Raw genomic sequence first — 14,365 nt, forward strand, 5'->3', positions numbered from 1 at the left:
CTCTGAACAACACCTACATTATTTTAGAATAGTATTGAGACTTTTAACTTCGTTTTGTTTATATTATGAATAGAATTGACTCGTTGAAGCCATAATGAAGCGATACGATTGGTCAGTATGTCCAAAAGAAAAAAAAATCAAAAGAAATACATTACCCACAATCCATTGCAAACAAAAAGCCACTCAAGTCCACGACGTGGCCTGGTTATTACGTCGGTTTCCTGCGTTTCAGCGTACCGGGGCGATTCAAACTAGACAAGGAGCCTCCGCTCATTGCAAGTTGAAACTGCTGCTATAGATTGCTTATTAAAATATTTCTCGAACGTTCGCATTTGTGAGGAACAATGACTGGAAAAAGCAAAAGCAGAAGCGCAGCAAATGCAGACTCAATATCTGGTGGCGTTACCTGCGATGAGCGCATTTTACGAGATTGCCATCAACTGTACACGGAACCCGACAGTGGTGAGTTGGCTGAGCATCCCGCTTATTACTTGTGAAAAGTTAACTGGCGGACATGCTAGCAAGCCGGGTGCTGATCTCTAATTCCCGATGCAACCTGTTAGCTAGCTAGTATAAGCAGCAATAGTACTTATGTTATCGTTATCGTAATTGCTCGCGTTTGGGCCAAAGCACACTTTAGCTTGTGTTGCTTTTTGCTTCGATTTAAGGTCACCCTGTGGGTGGGCTAGTTTGTCATAGCTTGCCTTAAACATAGCAGTCCTAATGAGTTCTGGTTTGCCGTAAAACTAGTATACTTAACGTATGTCTTACTAAAGCCAGCATTTTTTTTTTTATATGCGTTTAAGAGTTGATTTTGAGATAGCTTGCTTACTTGCATCTACAATTAACGTGAACTTACTGCATTTCGAGGACACAGGGTCACGCCCACTGTACATTAAACACACAAAAAAGAAAAAAAAAGAACCAGATGAGCACATACTATAATGTGTGAAAAAGGAAAAACATCCATACAACCTTCAATTAGATTCTTTTTGGGGTGGTGTTGTCTTCTTCGTATCCATTTGACTTAACACTATTCATAAGTCGCCACTTCCTCCATCTTTTTTGGTACTCCATACCTTCTGCTGTCTTCCAGCACGTCTTCCCTCACTACATCCATACATCTCCTCATTGGTCTACTTCTTTGGCTCCTACCTAGCGGCTCTGTCCCTCCTCTGCACATGTTCTAAAAGTCGCAGTGTGGTTTCGCTAAACCATCCAGTCTTCGATTTCTCTCTGATGGGCTCATTTGTGATCTTGTCCATCCTCATCACCCCCAAAGAGAATCTCAGCATTACCTCTGCCACCTCCAGCCATTTCCTGTCTTCTGCTCATTGCTACTGGCAACTGTTTAATAGAAATAGTTGTCTAAAATGATTTGCAAATCAAGGGTGAGTTCAGTTTGCCAAGCAGAGCACAGAGTCAGCATTTCTGTGTGTTTTTAAGGATATCCTGGCAAATGACACTGGAGACTGTGTGTCTTGTTATGTTGGATCTGACTGCATCATTTGATATGGTGGACTACAGTATTCCGGATCGTTTTTAGCACCAGGTGGGTAGCGCTCTAGAATGGTTTAGATCCTATTTGGCTGCCAGGACTTATTTTCTTAGCGTAGTGTGCGCTGAGTCCTGCTCTGCCCCTTTGTTGTATGGTGCTCCACAGGGTTCTGTTTTGGGGCCCTCATTGTATTTGCTGTCCCTAGGTTCCATCCAGCGAAAGCATGGTATTTCTTTCCACTGCTATTCAGATGACAATCAGACCTATGTCCCGCTGAGTAAAAAAGAAGCTTTGTCCGTCAGACCACTTTGGGGAATCTCTTTTATAACTCTTAACATATTTATGGGTGTCTGCAGGTTTGATTGCAGTGGCTTCGTCTGTTGGTGTAAAGTTGCTGCCCCCCAGGAAGAAGATCACGGTCATGCTGATGGGCAACCACTCGGCTGGGAAAAGCTCGTTCATCAACTGGTAAATCTTGTTTTTTGTGTGTGCAAAACAAGACATGATCCACTTTTTTGTTTTTTTTAACTCATAAAGGTATTGCATTTTTCATCCCTGTCTTTTTTTTATTCCATACCCCCCCCCCCTCTTTTATTATTTTTTAAAATTTATTTAATGTGTGACAATTTTCTTTTGTTTGTCTTTCAGGTATGTTGAAGAGCACATCCAGCGCACAGGTGTTGCTATTGAGACCCAGGGATTCAGTTTTGTTACTAGTGGACGCAAGCGAGAATCGCTTACAGTAAGACTTCTTTTAAAGTTTTGATAGAAGCAAACCCATTTTCAAGCATAGTACACTGTGTAACTGAGTAATATCTGCAAATATATTTAAACCATACCGTATAAAGACAATGGCCAATCTTTGTGTGTTTTAAGGGAAATGCCACTCTACATCTATATCCCCACTTCAAACCTCTGCAAGAGTTCAAAGGTGAGCTTACCGAGACAGTCTCTCCGTGTTCTAGAGCAGGGGTTAACAACCCAACACAAAATCAGGCATCTGAATTTCTATTCTCTTATTTTTACCCTTAATCTGCTTTCCAGGTGTATCGGAGTATATGAGCACAGAAATCTGCACGTCACGGCAGAAACGTTTCAGCCTGGTGACTTTTGTGGATTCACCTGGGTTGGTGGATGGTGATATGAAGTATCCCTTTGACGTGGATGAAATTGTCCTGTGGCTAGGTGACTCAAGACCTCGTAACACATCTCTTTGCTGTGTAGTGTGATACAGTAATAAAAAGTCTTCCTTATGTCCCCACTCAGGTGATCTCTGTGACCTGGTTCTGGTCTTCTTTGACCCGATGGGTCAGGCTCTGTGCAAGCGTACTCTCAACATCGTGGAAGCCCTGAATGATAAACATGGAGATCGGTTACGTTTCTACCTCAGTAAGGCGGATGAGGCCGGGGGAGAGTCTGACAGACAAGTAGGTGCAAAGTTTATGGGCCTTATATTCGGCTAAATAGAAATACGTTGACGGTGATGTGAGAAATGCCAATGTCACACGAGCCAGGACCCCAGGCAGGGCCAGATGAAATTGACGCCCCCTCTGAGTCCAATATTACAATCAAGGCTCTAAAGCTTATGTAATAATAGGCATTTTCCCCCCTGTGTTTAATTTTCTTAAGAGACATCCAGTTGGTTTTGATTGCAGAAGTACAAACTATTAACTCCCTGAATACAGACTTTCTGTACATACAACACCTGAAATAATCTTATTGGGACAATAACTCCTCACAGATTGGTCAGTCCTGGTAGAACTGGCATCATGTCTGGAATTATTTACCAGACTAAATCGAATGGGATCTTATATTTTGCTGGTAGTTTTTGCACTGCCTTTAATATAAATAAATAATTAGGCCCTTGTGGAAAAATATTTACCAATGCTTCCACACCTGCAATTTGTTATGTGTGTAGTACTGCACTGCTTAGGCTTCATGTGCAGGTTCATAAGTGGAGTTCTTTTTTTTGTTGTTGTTTTTTTCCAAATTCAAGTCATATGCTTATGTGTGGGATCCTGTGTCGATGCATATGGGATGGTTATTTTTTCCGAAAATTTCAAATGTGTGCATCTCACTTTCTCTTTCACGTTTATTTTTCCAGAGAGTAATGATGCAAATTGTCCAGGAGCTCTGTAAACGACCAGGTCTTAACAAATGTGGTTTTGACATGCCCACCATCTACATTCCTAATCCAAACAAGGTACATTTAAATGGCTCTCCACCTTTTAGCCTTTTATACGCATCCAACAATTTGTCCTGTGATTTGAAGTGTTTGATGTTTTTTTTTTTTTTGTTTTTTAGCCGAGCCGCTGTGTCAACCAGATTGAGGAAGTGTGTCGCACCATTGAGAGGACCATCAATCAGACAGTCCAGAATACACTCAACTCTCTGGAGAAGGACTGTGACATCGTTAGTGAAGCTATCGCTAATAAAATGACCAATGACAGGTACAACAAAATGAGATGATCAGAATATAATCTTTTTTTTTTTGTATAAAACCAATCTTCTACTGTATGTCAACTCTCACGTTTTTATTTTGGCCAAATAAAATGACATTGATCTTCCGTCTCAAAGGCAGGTCAGTATTGAGAACCGACGGGCGCGTTGCAAGAGCTGCTTTCTGATGCTTCTGGGCTTTAGCATCCCCATGATTCTTTTGGCCGTACTATTACTGGGCACTGTGTCCAAAGAGGTTCTGGAGATGGCTTTGGGCCGCCAAGGCATTGAAGCCCTCTCCCTTTATCTGGTCAGTGTCCTCAGTATTATTGTCATTTTTTTTTTTTGAGCTGTCAGTTCTGAAGCAGTCATGGTTGTCTCTTTTTGAACGCCCAGATTCCTGTAGTACGTATATTTGAATCGATGTCCCAGGAGCAGCAGCTTTATGGCTGCGGTGCGATGGTCCTTGCCTCCTTCCTGCTGCTCATCATTGCACGATTCTCTTTCAGGTACCGCAATAACATCTCGATTCCGGTATAATAAATATTGAAGCGCAGTCCTTTGATACACCTGCGCAATGAGAATTAAAGAGATTCTCTACTGGAGATGCAGTGACAGTAATGTCATTGCAAATATAATAATCTTGTATGTTTAGTCAGCAATTATTTTTTTACATTTATACTTGAGTTATTTGTCACTGGTTGCTAAGCAACCGAACAGGAAGTGGCGTGCTGTTTGCTTCTTTATATTCTAGGCCAATTCTTGGTGTGTTACTCTTTGCAGGACCCAACCAACTCTCTCAGGAAAGCAGAAAAGACAATTGCAGGAGAAGTTGGACTATGTTCAGGAGGTGGCAAAGACCAAAAAGGTACTGCTTGTTTTGAATAATAGTGGAATTAATATTTATGCATATTAAATGTTTTATTCTCTTGCCTTGTAGAAGAAGCTGTATGAAGATTATCTGCGGCAGAGTGTCAGTGATCACGACATGAACTAACGACAGAAATAGACACAATACGGACCAAACATAAATCAACAAAAAAGCTCTGTCAGCTAGACACAGCAATAACTTTTGATGAAAATTCCGTTTGAAGTACACCCTCGGAAACCTTCTCCGTAGACCTTTTTATTTAGACAATACCGCTGTGAAAAATTGCCTGGGAAGAGTTAGGCCTCGTAACGAACAGACTTTTTTTTTTTCACTTTTTATTCAGCAACTACAGATTATTACTATTTGTTCTTTGCTTTTGCTCTACTCAATCATGATGTCAGACTATTACTACTATAAATGTATTAACCTTTGCCAAATATTTCTTTATCAGAGGTACTGAACTTTGGGTAATGACCATATGGCACTGGCTTTGTATAAGATACTGCTTTTTTTCCTCACTTACCAGCATTTTATACAGTGTATGGTCAGGAAAAAAGAAATGTTTTACTAAGTATGGAATGTTGAAACATAAATATTAAGCAAACAATCTTTTTTTTTTTTTTGCAAGTATTGTAAATTTCAGCTTTTGACATTTCCTTTTTTTAAGAAATAAAATTTCCAATTTACAAAAATGTTTCTTTTGTCTTCAGAATTTATGTTAAAAGTTTTTTTTTTTTGCCTCTCTACTGCTTGTTGAGAATATTTGTTTACCCCAATGAATGTCACCAAGCTGAAATTGCTCAAAAGCCCCGAATATGAAAACATAGCTTCACATTCTTGGTGTGATTACCCTCGGAATTAAGAATGAACCGATGCTAGATGTTTATTATGGAAAATTGCAAATCAGGTTTCTTTATACATACACATAAACTAAAGAAGAGCAGGAAATTTTGTCAGTTTAACAGATGATTTAACTATAATGGGAGGAGGGCACTTTCGCATAGCGCGTGCATGTTTTCGAACTGGAATCTAGTAGGAGTCCACCGGTGTGTATTGAATCGTCATCTGCAAGATATTGTTGTGGGGTCACGTTCCAGGGAATCATTGTTTCTCACAAAATGAAGTTTTATTTATATATCTTTTAATTTTTTAAGATTGGGGAAAAATGGTTGTGCAATATTTGTCCCTCTGGAATGTGTGGAATGTCCACACGCTTTTGCAAACTACAGTAATTCAAGAGCACAATAAACACACATGGCATTTAGAGTAGTATACTGTCACATTCAACTCCAAACTGACGTTGAATTCACGCAGTATATTGTGTTAAATTTTTAAAGTTTGGTCACAACCTTGCACTTCTATTCTGTTAAGCCTCAGTGATACCAATTTTGATCACTAGAGGCTCTCCGAGCTCACAAGGAAGAAACGACTTTTTATTAAAAGCGGTACAGTATTGTAAAAGCAGAGCATTTTCATTAAATTCATAGTACAGTGCTAAACATGCTCAGTTGATCCTGTCATGCATTGTATTAAATTAGCCTATTAGTTTATTTGCATATATGGTCATTAAAAACAATGTATTATTGTTCTTATTAGGCAGTTGTGATTATTAAAATTGTGCAACATGTATTCATGCAATCTCGCTCATTTAGACAACTCAAAATGTACTCAAGTGTACCGTTTGATGCTATGATCAGGATTTCTGGAGATGTATTTTCGTATTTTATTCTTCCTTCTGCAAAGTCCTTCGTGTTCAATTTAGAATTTTTGTCAGTGCAAATTCCAGTCGGAGAAACAGCGAGGGCTCGGTGGACACAGGAAGGAGGTTGACGCGATTTCCGCAGGCTTAGACCGGGGAAAGTTGTTTCCTGAAGTTGAAGCTGAACTAGTGATCATTTCCACACGACAGTCTTGGTGTTTGTTAAAATGCCTTGCGCAAGTTCAACGTCATCATCCCTCTGGTTTTGGTTCTTCTTCTGATGGAGTTGTCTGATGAAAGGATGAGCTCAAAGAAAGAAGACCCAGGTACAAAATAAACAAAAATACTGCATGGGATGTGTGTCATGTCTCGCATGTAAGCGGGGTGGATGTAGATTGAGAGTCTCAACAACTAACGAACTTCTCACTCCACTTTAATGAAACCTGTTGAAGCTTTAACTAACTTGACAGTATTAGCATTTAGCATCACTAGCTCGCCGGTTGCCAGCTGATACTTTATCGAACTCCACTTTTCTCCTTTGTTGTCTGAGTTTGGTCGATCATCTCACTTCTTTATTATTAATAGCAAATTGGTCCCAAAACAATCATAAAAATGTCATACATGAGTTCTGCTACCGATGTAACACACTGGCTTTGAGATTATGACGTCATAGATCGTACGATTAGCCGTTAGCTTCGTTAGCCTGTCAACTTTTACTAACTCCTGTCCTGTAATGTGACAATCTTGTTGGCTATGTCGACCTTAAAGATACACTTGGAAATGTGTTTTAATTTCACAGTTATATGACTACGGCTGTCATTGCCAGTCAACGAGTATTAACTCTTTGTAATAATTTTGGCTACTTAAGAAAAATCCAATACAGTTGCAAAAATGAATGAACATGCAAAACGGGTATGAACGATATGATTATTGTAATTAACGTGCGTTGAATGACATCAATCTTTTCAACTTTTTAATCCGCAGACCACAGAAATTGCAAAACACAGACAATACAGCAGGTCAAGTTGACAGGTCAGCAGGAAACCATAACTTTGGTCAACCTGTGTCGACAAGAGTTTCCTCCAAGCCATAACAAAAAAGAAACATGTAGATTTGCAGCTAATAAACACAGATCATTGTTGATGGTTATTTCAAACTTTAACAAAGTAGCCAATTTGACCCCATTTTTTTAAATATGTGGGACATGGTTGACTAATGGTCAGCACATTGGCAGTTCTGAGACTAGCTGTTAGTGCTTGCTTGGGTTTTCCCCAAAACTTGCACGTTAGCTTGGTTTCATTGAAGACCCTAGATTGTCAATAGTGAGCTGGGATAGCCTCCAGCTCAAGCGCTGTAGAAGCGGCATTTATGGACAATTTTTGCGCAGTTCCATTAATTCTCATTCACTTGGTTCACCGTCAGACACACAGTTTAATTTTCCCATTTGGAAGAATCAAATATTTTTTTAACCAATTGCGTTTCATTAACCCACAATACCATTTTTACCTATATTTAGTCCATTCTGACTGACATCAACTCTTACAATTTATTTATACCGGCAACTTTTTTTTTTCATTTTATAGAAGCCATCCTTCAGGCCCAACTGGCAGATTGTCAAGCGCAGGTTGAACACTGGCAGGGTGTGGCGACCATCTGTGAACTGAGCAAACGGGAGGAACTGGCAGAGCTGCAAAAACAATGCGATCAAGAGATCCAATCCCTTCAGGAGGCTCTTCGGGGTCAGTGCATACTATGCATACAGAGAAATAACTGCATGTCTAAGTAATTTGTTTTAGCGTAATATGTGTATCACAATTCCTTTAAATGTGGGCCCAACAGAAGTTTGAACATTGCTCTTGAAAAAAGTCTCAAGGCTAAATACTAGGTTTGAGAAAAGGAACTGGAAAAGACAGAGATAGTGACATACCTTTCTTGGTCAAACATACTGTACGTTGCGGGGCGACATGGCTCAGTAGATTGGTTTTCTCCCGACTCAGAAGTTGGAGGTTCGATCCCCGGTCAGTGTGGCCATGTTGAAGTGTCCTTGAGCAAGATACTGAACCCACCATTGCTCCTGGTGCTGTGTCACGAGTTGCTGGATGAGGTGTGAAGCTCTTTGAGGTAGATAAGTGCTGTTCAAGTGACAGCCCATTTAGACTTTATAAACGTATGGCGTACAAGCATAAATAAATGGACGTCATTCCAGTATCTTGCATGCTATGTGAATTAATGACTTAAATTCTTCATACCTTTGTTTGTGAGCATGAATGATCTCATCTTGGTGTCCTGCAAGCATCATAGAAAATGAATGGATTGATTTTTATTCTTTTATTATACCAGTCTGGAGCCCAGTGGGTCCACGAAACATAAACAGTAATAAAGATAGAACGACCTTGATATAAGAGAGGCACAACCGCTAATATCATCTGCCGTGTGGACAAAGTAGTTTTATCATTATTTCATGATGTCTTTACAGAGACGGCAGCGCAGTATGAAGCCAGGATCGCCGCTTTACTTGAGGGCAGGAGAGCAAGTAGCCAGAATCAGGTTAGTATGTCATTATTTATTTAATCTCATTTTCAAGTTGATCACATTCAATGCCACTCTTTGTTCTTCTTCACCCAACAGGGGAGTGGAAAGAAGGGCAAAACAGACGTAGATGCCACCAACAATGATTCCCAGACATCACCAGACAGGTTGCACTGCCAGCAAGTCGACCCTGAACTCGTACCGGAAGGAGAAGCCCCGCCCATTAGTACCGAAGGATATTTTTCACTGCGGAACTGCGACTCGGCCTCAATGTCTTCGTTCTCCATAGACACACCCTCCCTACCTCGAAAGCTCCATTCTCAAGAAGACACAGACTCTCTGGTCTCAACAGGAACTCTGGTGCCGGAAGCCATTTACCTGCCGCCAGCCGGCCACCGACTGGTCACTCACAGCGACTGGGATGCACTCAATGCGCAGGTGCGCTTTCATATTCCTACATATGCATTTATTAAAAACACGTACTAGTCATGATGGTGTGATGTACATTGTAGGAAAAATAAATATTTAACACATCCCAAACTCATGCCTACATTAATCCATAAATTGGATTTAACGAGACCAGCCAGCCAGCCAATCACAGACCACATAACAGACTAACAACCAATGATGTCCACATTCACGCCTGTAAACAAGTTCCAGTCGTTAATTACCCTAACATTCATGTATTTGGAATGTGGGTGGTAGCAGGATAACCTGAGGGAGGAGGGGCTTAAGGGCTCACACAAGTACATGGACAACATGCAAACCCTTCACAGTGTGGCCCCATTAGTGTAGTATTCACACCAGGGGTCACCAATACCAGGTCGCCCCAAAAGAATACACGAGTAGCCCGTGGCGTGTGTTCTACAACCAGCTCACCTGTGATGGAACGTTACAATTTTCCTAGGAATGTTGTAGAAGTGATTATGGAAAATGTGCGACTGATAGATATATGGAAACAAATATTGCATGTTGATATTTTTCAATTTTCTACCTTGTTAATCATTGTGTGAAATCTTTAACATGATCGGTGCCTTCGCATAGATCGGGGGTGGGCAAAACCTTTGATTGGCGGGCCACAATGGGTTCTGAAATTTGACAGAGGGGCCAGACCAGGAGCAGATGGATGGAGTGTTTTGGTAACCTCACTTAATCAAAAAAAAAAAAAAATTATAATTTTAAATGAAAGTGAACAAAAGCATTACAACAATATATATGTCGTGTACATAGAAAATAAAACATTAACAAGGTTTATTCATATAATTTTTTTCAAGCTTGGCGGGTCGGATTAAAACGTTTAACGGGCCACATGTGGCCCCCGGGCCGTAGTTTGTCCATGCCTGGCATAGATGAATATCATTAATTATTAGCAAGAGCGATTAAAGATAATTTGAGCAAACGTGCAATTTCATATGTTTCCGTTGGCATTAATCAGTGCCCAAGAACCAGCTCTTAGTTTCTAAAAGATTGGCAACCCATAGTTTGCACAAATCGATTTTTGTAGGCAACAAAGTGCTGAAGTGACACTGTTCAAATGGAAATCATTGAAATTTTTAATTTAAAGTTTAAAATCAAATTTTTTTTAAACATTTTGGACAGTTGTCAGAGTTAAGAGGTGAGGTGAGTCGACTCTTGGATGCGAAGGAGGAACTGGAGAAAGAACTGGAAACACAGACCAACCACACACACAAACAGGTAGAACAAAAACAGTCATACAGTAAATGCACTTTAGTGTTGTTGTGCAAATTTACCTGTGCCCTTATGCCATTTGTGTGGTGTGTCTATACGTGTGTATGTTCAGGTATCAGTGCTCCAGTCGCAGGTCCAGTCATCAGAGGCTCTCCTTCAGGAATTGCAGAAATCCCTCAGCCAGTCACAAACTGCATTCCAGAGTCGACTGGTGAGTGATGATGTTTATCTTATTTGGGCCATGCATCACTCCTTCTTCATTTTTCACCAAGTAGATGATGAATGTTGATTCTTAACAACTACTACACTGGGCGCTTGCATGTTATACATGTTGAAAAGTACGTGTGTGATTTTCGTGTGTGAATCCAGTCCGAGCTGTCGCTGTCCCAGAGAAAGGTCTGCTGCGAGTTGTCCAGGCTGAAAGGAGAGACGGTTGAGGATGAGGTAACAGGCTCCACCTCATCGCTCCCAGCATCACGGCAGGTGCCGTATTACTGTTGACATAAAGTGTAGCAGATACCATTTTTGTACATGTATCTCCCAATTTACTTAAAGCAGTTTTAAATACATGAAGAAGAAAACAAAAAATAAAGTACAGTCAATCCTCAAAAGTATTATAAGTGGAAATGTTTGGAATTGGACCAAAGTAAAAACCTGAGACGTCATGCGAGGGGTTCTCGAGAGTAGTCAGGATGCAGACGAGCATGAATATTATGTTGCATCGGAAAGATTCTAGCTGCTCAGTTATACACTATATGTGCGGTAAACCTGATTAAATATTGCAAGGCTTAATTAGAGCTTTACAAAATAATGACAATTCCACTAGATGACAGTATTGCTCTACAAACACCTTTTTTGTTGTGTGTGTGTGTCCGATTGGTGAGTAGTTTGGTGGGAGTTTACTGATTCACTCTTATCAAACCAGCAGGCAGCGCACTGTGAGGAGCGCCTCCGTATTGAGATTGTCAACCTGAGGGAGCAGCTTGACATGCGAGCAGAGGAATATGGTCTGTAATACGATTGTTGTTGCTTTTGTGGTTCTTATATACGTGACTGACACATTTCAAATTATTTGTCTTTTTTTTTTTTTTTTTACCTGCTCATACATGGAACCACTTCAGAAATTCTAGAAGGTGAGTGTGTCAAGCGCACATTGGATTTATTTTAAACATGTTTTTCTTTGACTGCTATGCGGGTCCCTAAAACTTCTGAATGTGTAACAAAATGACCTGCATGCTTCCGTCCAAATGCTTTAGAAATGAAATGAAATATTCTCACCGATTATATCATATAAAAGTGCTCTTGCAAAAGACACTTTATAGGTGTTTATTTGCGCTTGCGTTCCACAGTGCAATTTTCCAGTTTAAAAACAGAAACGGAACGGATCCAAGCCCAGAAGGACCAGTTTCAGGACGAGCTGTTGGCCTGCCGCACTGAGCTCGAGGCCCTGCGGGTGGCGCTCTCTCATGTGCAGGGCAACAACAGAGTGCTCAATGCTGATAATGTGAGTCAGCTTCTCAATGTGCTCATGAGAAACAGCGGAAGAAATTCCGGCTGCACAATTTGATGGAATCAGATCAAGATAATAATCCCTTCTAATTGACAATGTCAGAGAAGTATTTAAGATGTGTATTCTACAGCCATGTTGGAAATATTTTGCACTCTTAAGTAGCTAAATAATGGAGTACAGTTTATTAGTTCCGATTGAATAGGCTTCAGTCGTCTTCAGGATGTAGTTTATTTATGTGCCGTATGTGAAATATATTTTTTTGCCTTTCTCTCTATAACCGTTGTGTGTAGCCTCTGCATCAATGTGCAATATTCTATATCCAAATGACCTTTGGGAGATTTAACCTGACTTTGGTCTGGCTGGCAGGAGGCCTTACATCAGCAATGTCTGGAGCTGCGCAGTCAAGTTATCAGCCTGCGTTCTCAGGTCGACACCAGCCAGACTGTCCAGAGAGACTTTGTTCAGCTCTCTCAGTCCCTGCAGGTAAGAGAGCAGGGATGGGCAACTTAAATCATGGAAGTGGTGGGAAGCTCACATTATTTTCCCGAAATCCACGATGACCACCCCGCCCTTGCGTACCACTGTATACTGAAATAAGGATAATCCTTAATTAATTTACTGCCAAATTTAGTTACTGTATTATTCTGCTATGAACAACAGCAAATGGATATACAGGTTAGTGTACCCTCTGTCATTTAGAGGAAGAAAATGTATTTTTTTTCTGCTTGCCACTATACAGTGTGTTGTTGACTTAGATGAACAAAGATTGTAGAAGTTATTTCGAGTCAATAGTTTTCAGTCCAATTACAGTAAATAAAATTGGCTAATTTCGCACGGCGCACCTAATTACCTATAGCAACTAGTTGGAAATCACTACTGCAGTTTTAATGAGCTTAAAATCAGTGACAAATCTGAACATTTTCTTTCATTTCTGTCAGGTTAAACTGGAGTTGATACGGCAGGCGGAATCTCTTGAACAAGTCAGGGAAATCCTGGAGGAAGGAATCAGTGAAGCCGATTCTTCGCCTGCAGACGCCTCCTGAGTCTTCTAATTGCAGGTAGAAAGCAGTGAGCAAGCCAAAGGATGGACCAATTATGCCCAAATAAGAATGGCAATGTGGAACAAACAGTGTTTGGAAGTGACCAAGAGAATGACAGCTGCTGTTGTTCACGCATGAAATTTGTTGACCATAGTGAAAACGCAGTCTCACACTGAACCATGTCATCACCAGAGAGGGTGGGGACTGTTTCGGGTTTAAATTAATTTGATTTTGTTGATATTTTCACGTTGTTAATTATAATGCAAAATGCTAATGTCATCAATAATACATTGTTAATAAAACCAAAAGGTTTAGAGTAGTTAATAATGTGTCTCCAGTTTAACCTGTTATCACTAAAGCCTGAGTTGCAGGTGAGCTTTCAAGCAGCTCAACAGTTCTCGAAAGCTAATGCTTGTTTGATTTCAAAACAAGCTGGAGCTTTGTGAATGGTGCATAAGCAGCAGAGATCACTAGCTCATTATTTAAAGAGCCAAAGTCTAGATTTTGACTATTCTACTACTCCACTACATATCCACATCCAATGATGGCTTTCATTTTATTTTTTGAAAAATATCAAGCATTTTTATTGGTTTTAAAACAATGTGCACTCTGTTTTCGGATGTAAACATTTTGTAACCGTCTGTACAGCCTCTTTGGAAACAGGACACAATGCAATAACGGTTCATGAAGTGATATAAACGACAGTTTTCGAAATGTCTGGAAGTCATGTGTTTGACTTCATTTGTTTCAGAACTTAGTATTGTTAACTTTTCTCCTTTCAACCAAAACAATGTCCTTATTTCCAGCAAATGATTGTCCTAGCTTGTATGCTTACCTAAAATATTTAACATTTTGTATGTGTGGTCAAATCACATTATACACGGACACCTGGAATTAGAATCATGTATGACATGTCATTTTTGTTACTCTAAAACACTATTTGAAGAAATCTTCAAATGTTAATTTCAATATTACATTGAAATATAATACATAATGACTACATTATGGCTGGATATTGTCAGAGAGCAGCAATAAACTTTACTTATGAACCTTTCCATGTTGTACCTTGTCTGTTGTTTTGTCCCTATCA

General features: G+C 40.0%; 3 protein-coding genes across 5 annotated transcripts in view; 2 read left to right on the plus strand and 1 right to left on the minus strand.

The window, feature by feature from the left end:
- LOC148322901 (ras-related protein Rab-37) overlaps window positions 1-14,365 on the minus strand; it is a 97,119-nt gene that overhangs the window by 19,976 nt on the left and 62,778 nt on the right. The gene's annotated exons all lie outside the window — the stretch shown is intronic.
- LOC148322904 (uncharacterized) lies at window positions 158-5,500 on the plus strand. The gene is made up of 12 exons (XM_088317944.1): window positions 158-462; window positions 1,855-1,966; window positions 2,147-2,240; window positions 2,375-2,429; window positions 2,543-2,683; window positions 2,765-2,925; window positions 3,603-3,701; window positions 3,803-3,948; window positions 4,076-4,247; window positions 4,334-4,446; window positions 4,721-4,805; window positions 4,878-5,500. Exons 1-12 carry the CDS (start codon window positions 345-347, stop codon window positions 4,932-4,934), a joined length of 1,353 nt encoding a protein of 450 aa, XP_088174070.1. The 5' UTR covers window positions 158-344; the 3' UTR covers window positions 4,935-5,500.
- On the plus strand, window positions 6,583-14,329 carry rabep2 (rabaptin, RAB GTPase binding effector protein 2). 3 transcript variants are annotated; one of them, XM_088317870.1, is made up of 12 exons: window positions 6,585-6,833; window positions 8,091-8,246; window positions 8,984-9,054; window positions 9,136-9,474; window positions 10,636-10,731; window positions 10,838-10,936; window positions 11,095-11,208; window positions 11,651-11,732; window positions 11,847-11,858; window positions 12,075-12,229; window positions 12,602-12,718; window positions 13,174-14,329. In XM_088317870.1, the coding sequence occupies exons 1-12, from the start codon at window positions 6,788-6,790 to the stop codon at window positions 13,276-13,278; spliced, it is 1,392 nt and encodes a 463-aa protein (XP_088173996.1). In that variant the 5' UTR covers window positions 6,585-6,787; the 3' UTR covers window positions 13,279-14,329. The 3 variants fall into 3 exon arrangements, with proteins under 3 accessions (XP_088173998.1, XP_088173996.1, XP_088173997.1); XM_088317871.1 differs by having other exon boundaries at window positions 6,586-6,833; window positions 11,654-11,732; XM_088317872.1 differs by lacking the exon at window positions 8,091-8,246 and having other exon boundaries at window positions 6,583-6,833.

This window comes from Idiotropiscis lumnitzeri, chromosome 15 (assembly GCF_059441095.1).
Source record: "Idiotropiscis lumnitzeri isolate Australia: NSW breed Sydney's pygmy pipehorse chromosome 15, RoL_Ilum_1.0, whole genome shotgun sequence".
NCBI lineage: Eukaryota > Metazoa > Chordata > Actinopteri > Syngnathiformes > Syngnathidae > Idiotropiscis > Idiotropiscis lumnitzeri.

What these genes read in the sequence shown, in the direction of transcription:
- LOC148322904 (XM_088317944.1), top strand. Translation starts at nt 345, where the DNA reads ATGACTGGAAAAAGCAAAAGCAGAAGCGCAGCAAATGCAGACTCAATA. An exon ending in AAAAGCTCGTTCATCAACTG is followed by an intron (nt 1,967 to 2,146) that starts GTAAATCTTGTT and finishes TTTGTCTTTCAG; the next exon opens with GTATGTTGAAGAGCACATCC. An exon ending in AGGTGGCAAAGACCAAAAAG is followed by an intron (nt 4,806 to 4,877) that starts GTACTGCTTGTT and finishes CTTGCCTTGTAG; the next exon opens with AAGAAGCTGTATGAAGATTA.
- rabep2 (XM_088317870.1), top strand. Translation starts at nt 6,788, where the DNA reads ATGGAGTTGTCTGATGAAAGGATGAGCTCAAAGAAAGAAGACCCAG. An exon ending in CTCAAAGAAAGAAGACCCAG is followed by an intron (nt 6,834 to 8,090) that starts GTACAAAATAAA and finishes TTCATTTTATAG; the next exon opens with AAGCCATCCTTCAGGCCCAA. An exon ending in GGGATGCACTCAATGCGCAG is followed by an intron (nt 9,475 to 10,635) that starts GTGCGCTTTCAT and finishes CATTTTGGACAG; the next exon opens with TTGTCAGAGTTAAGAGGTGA.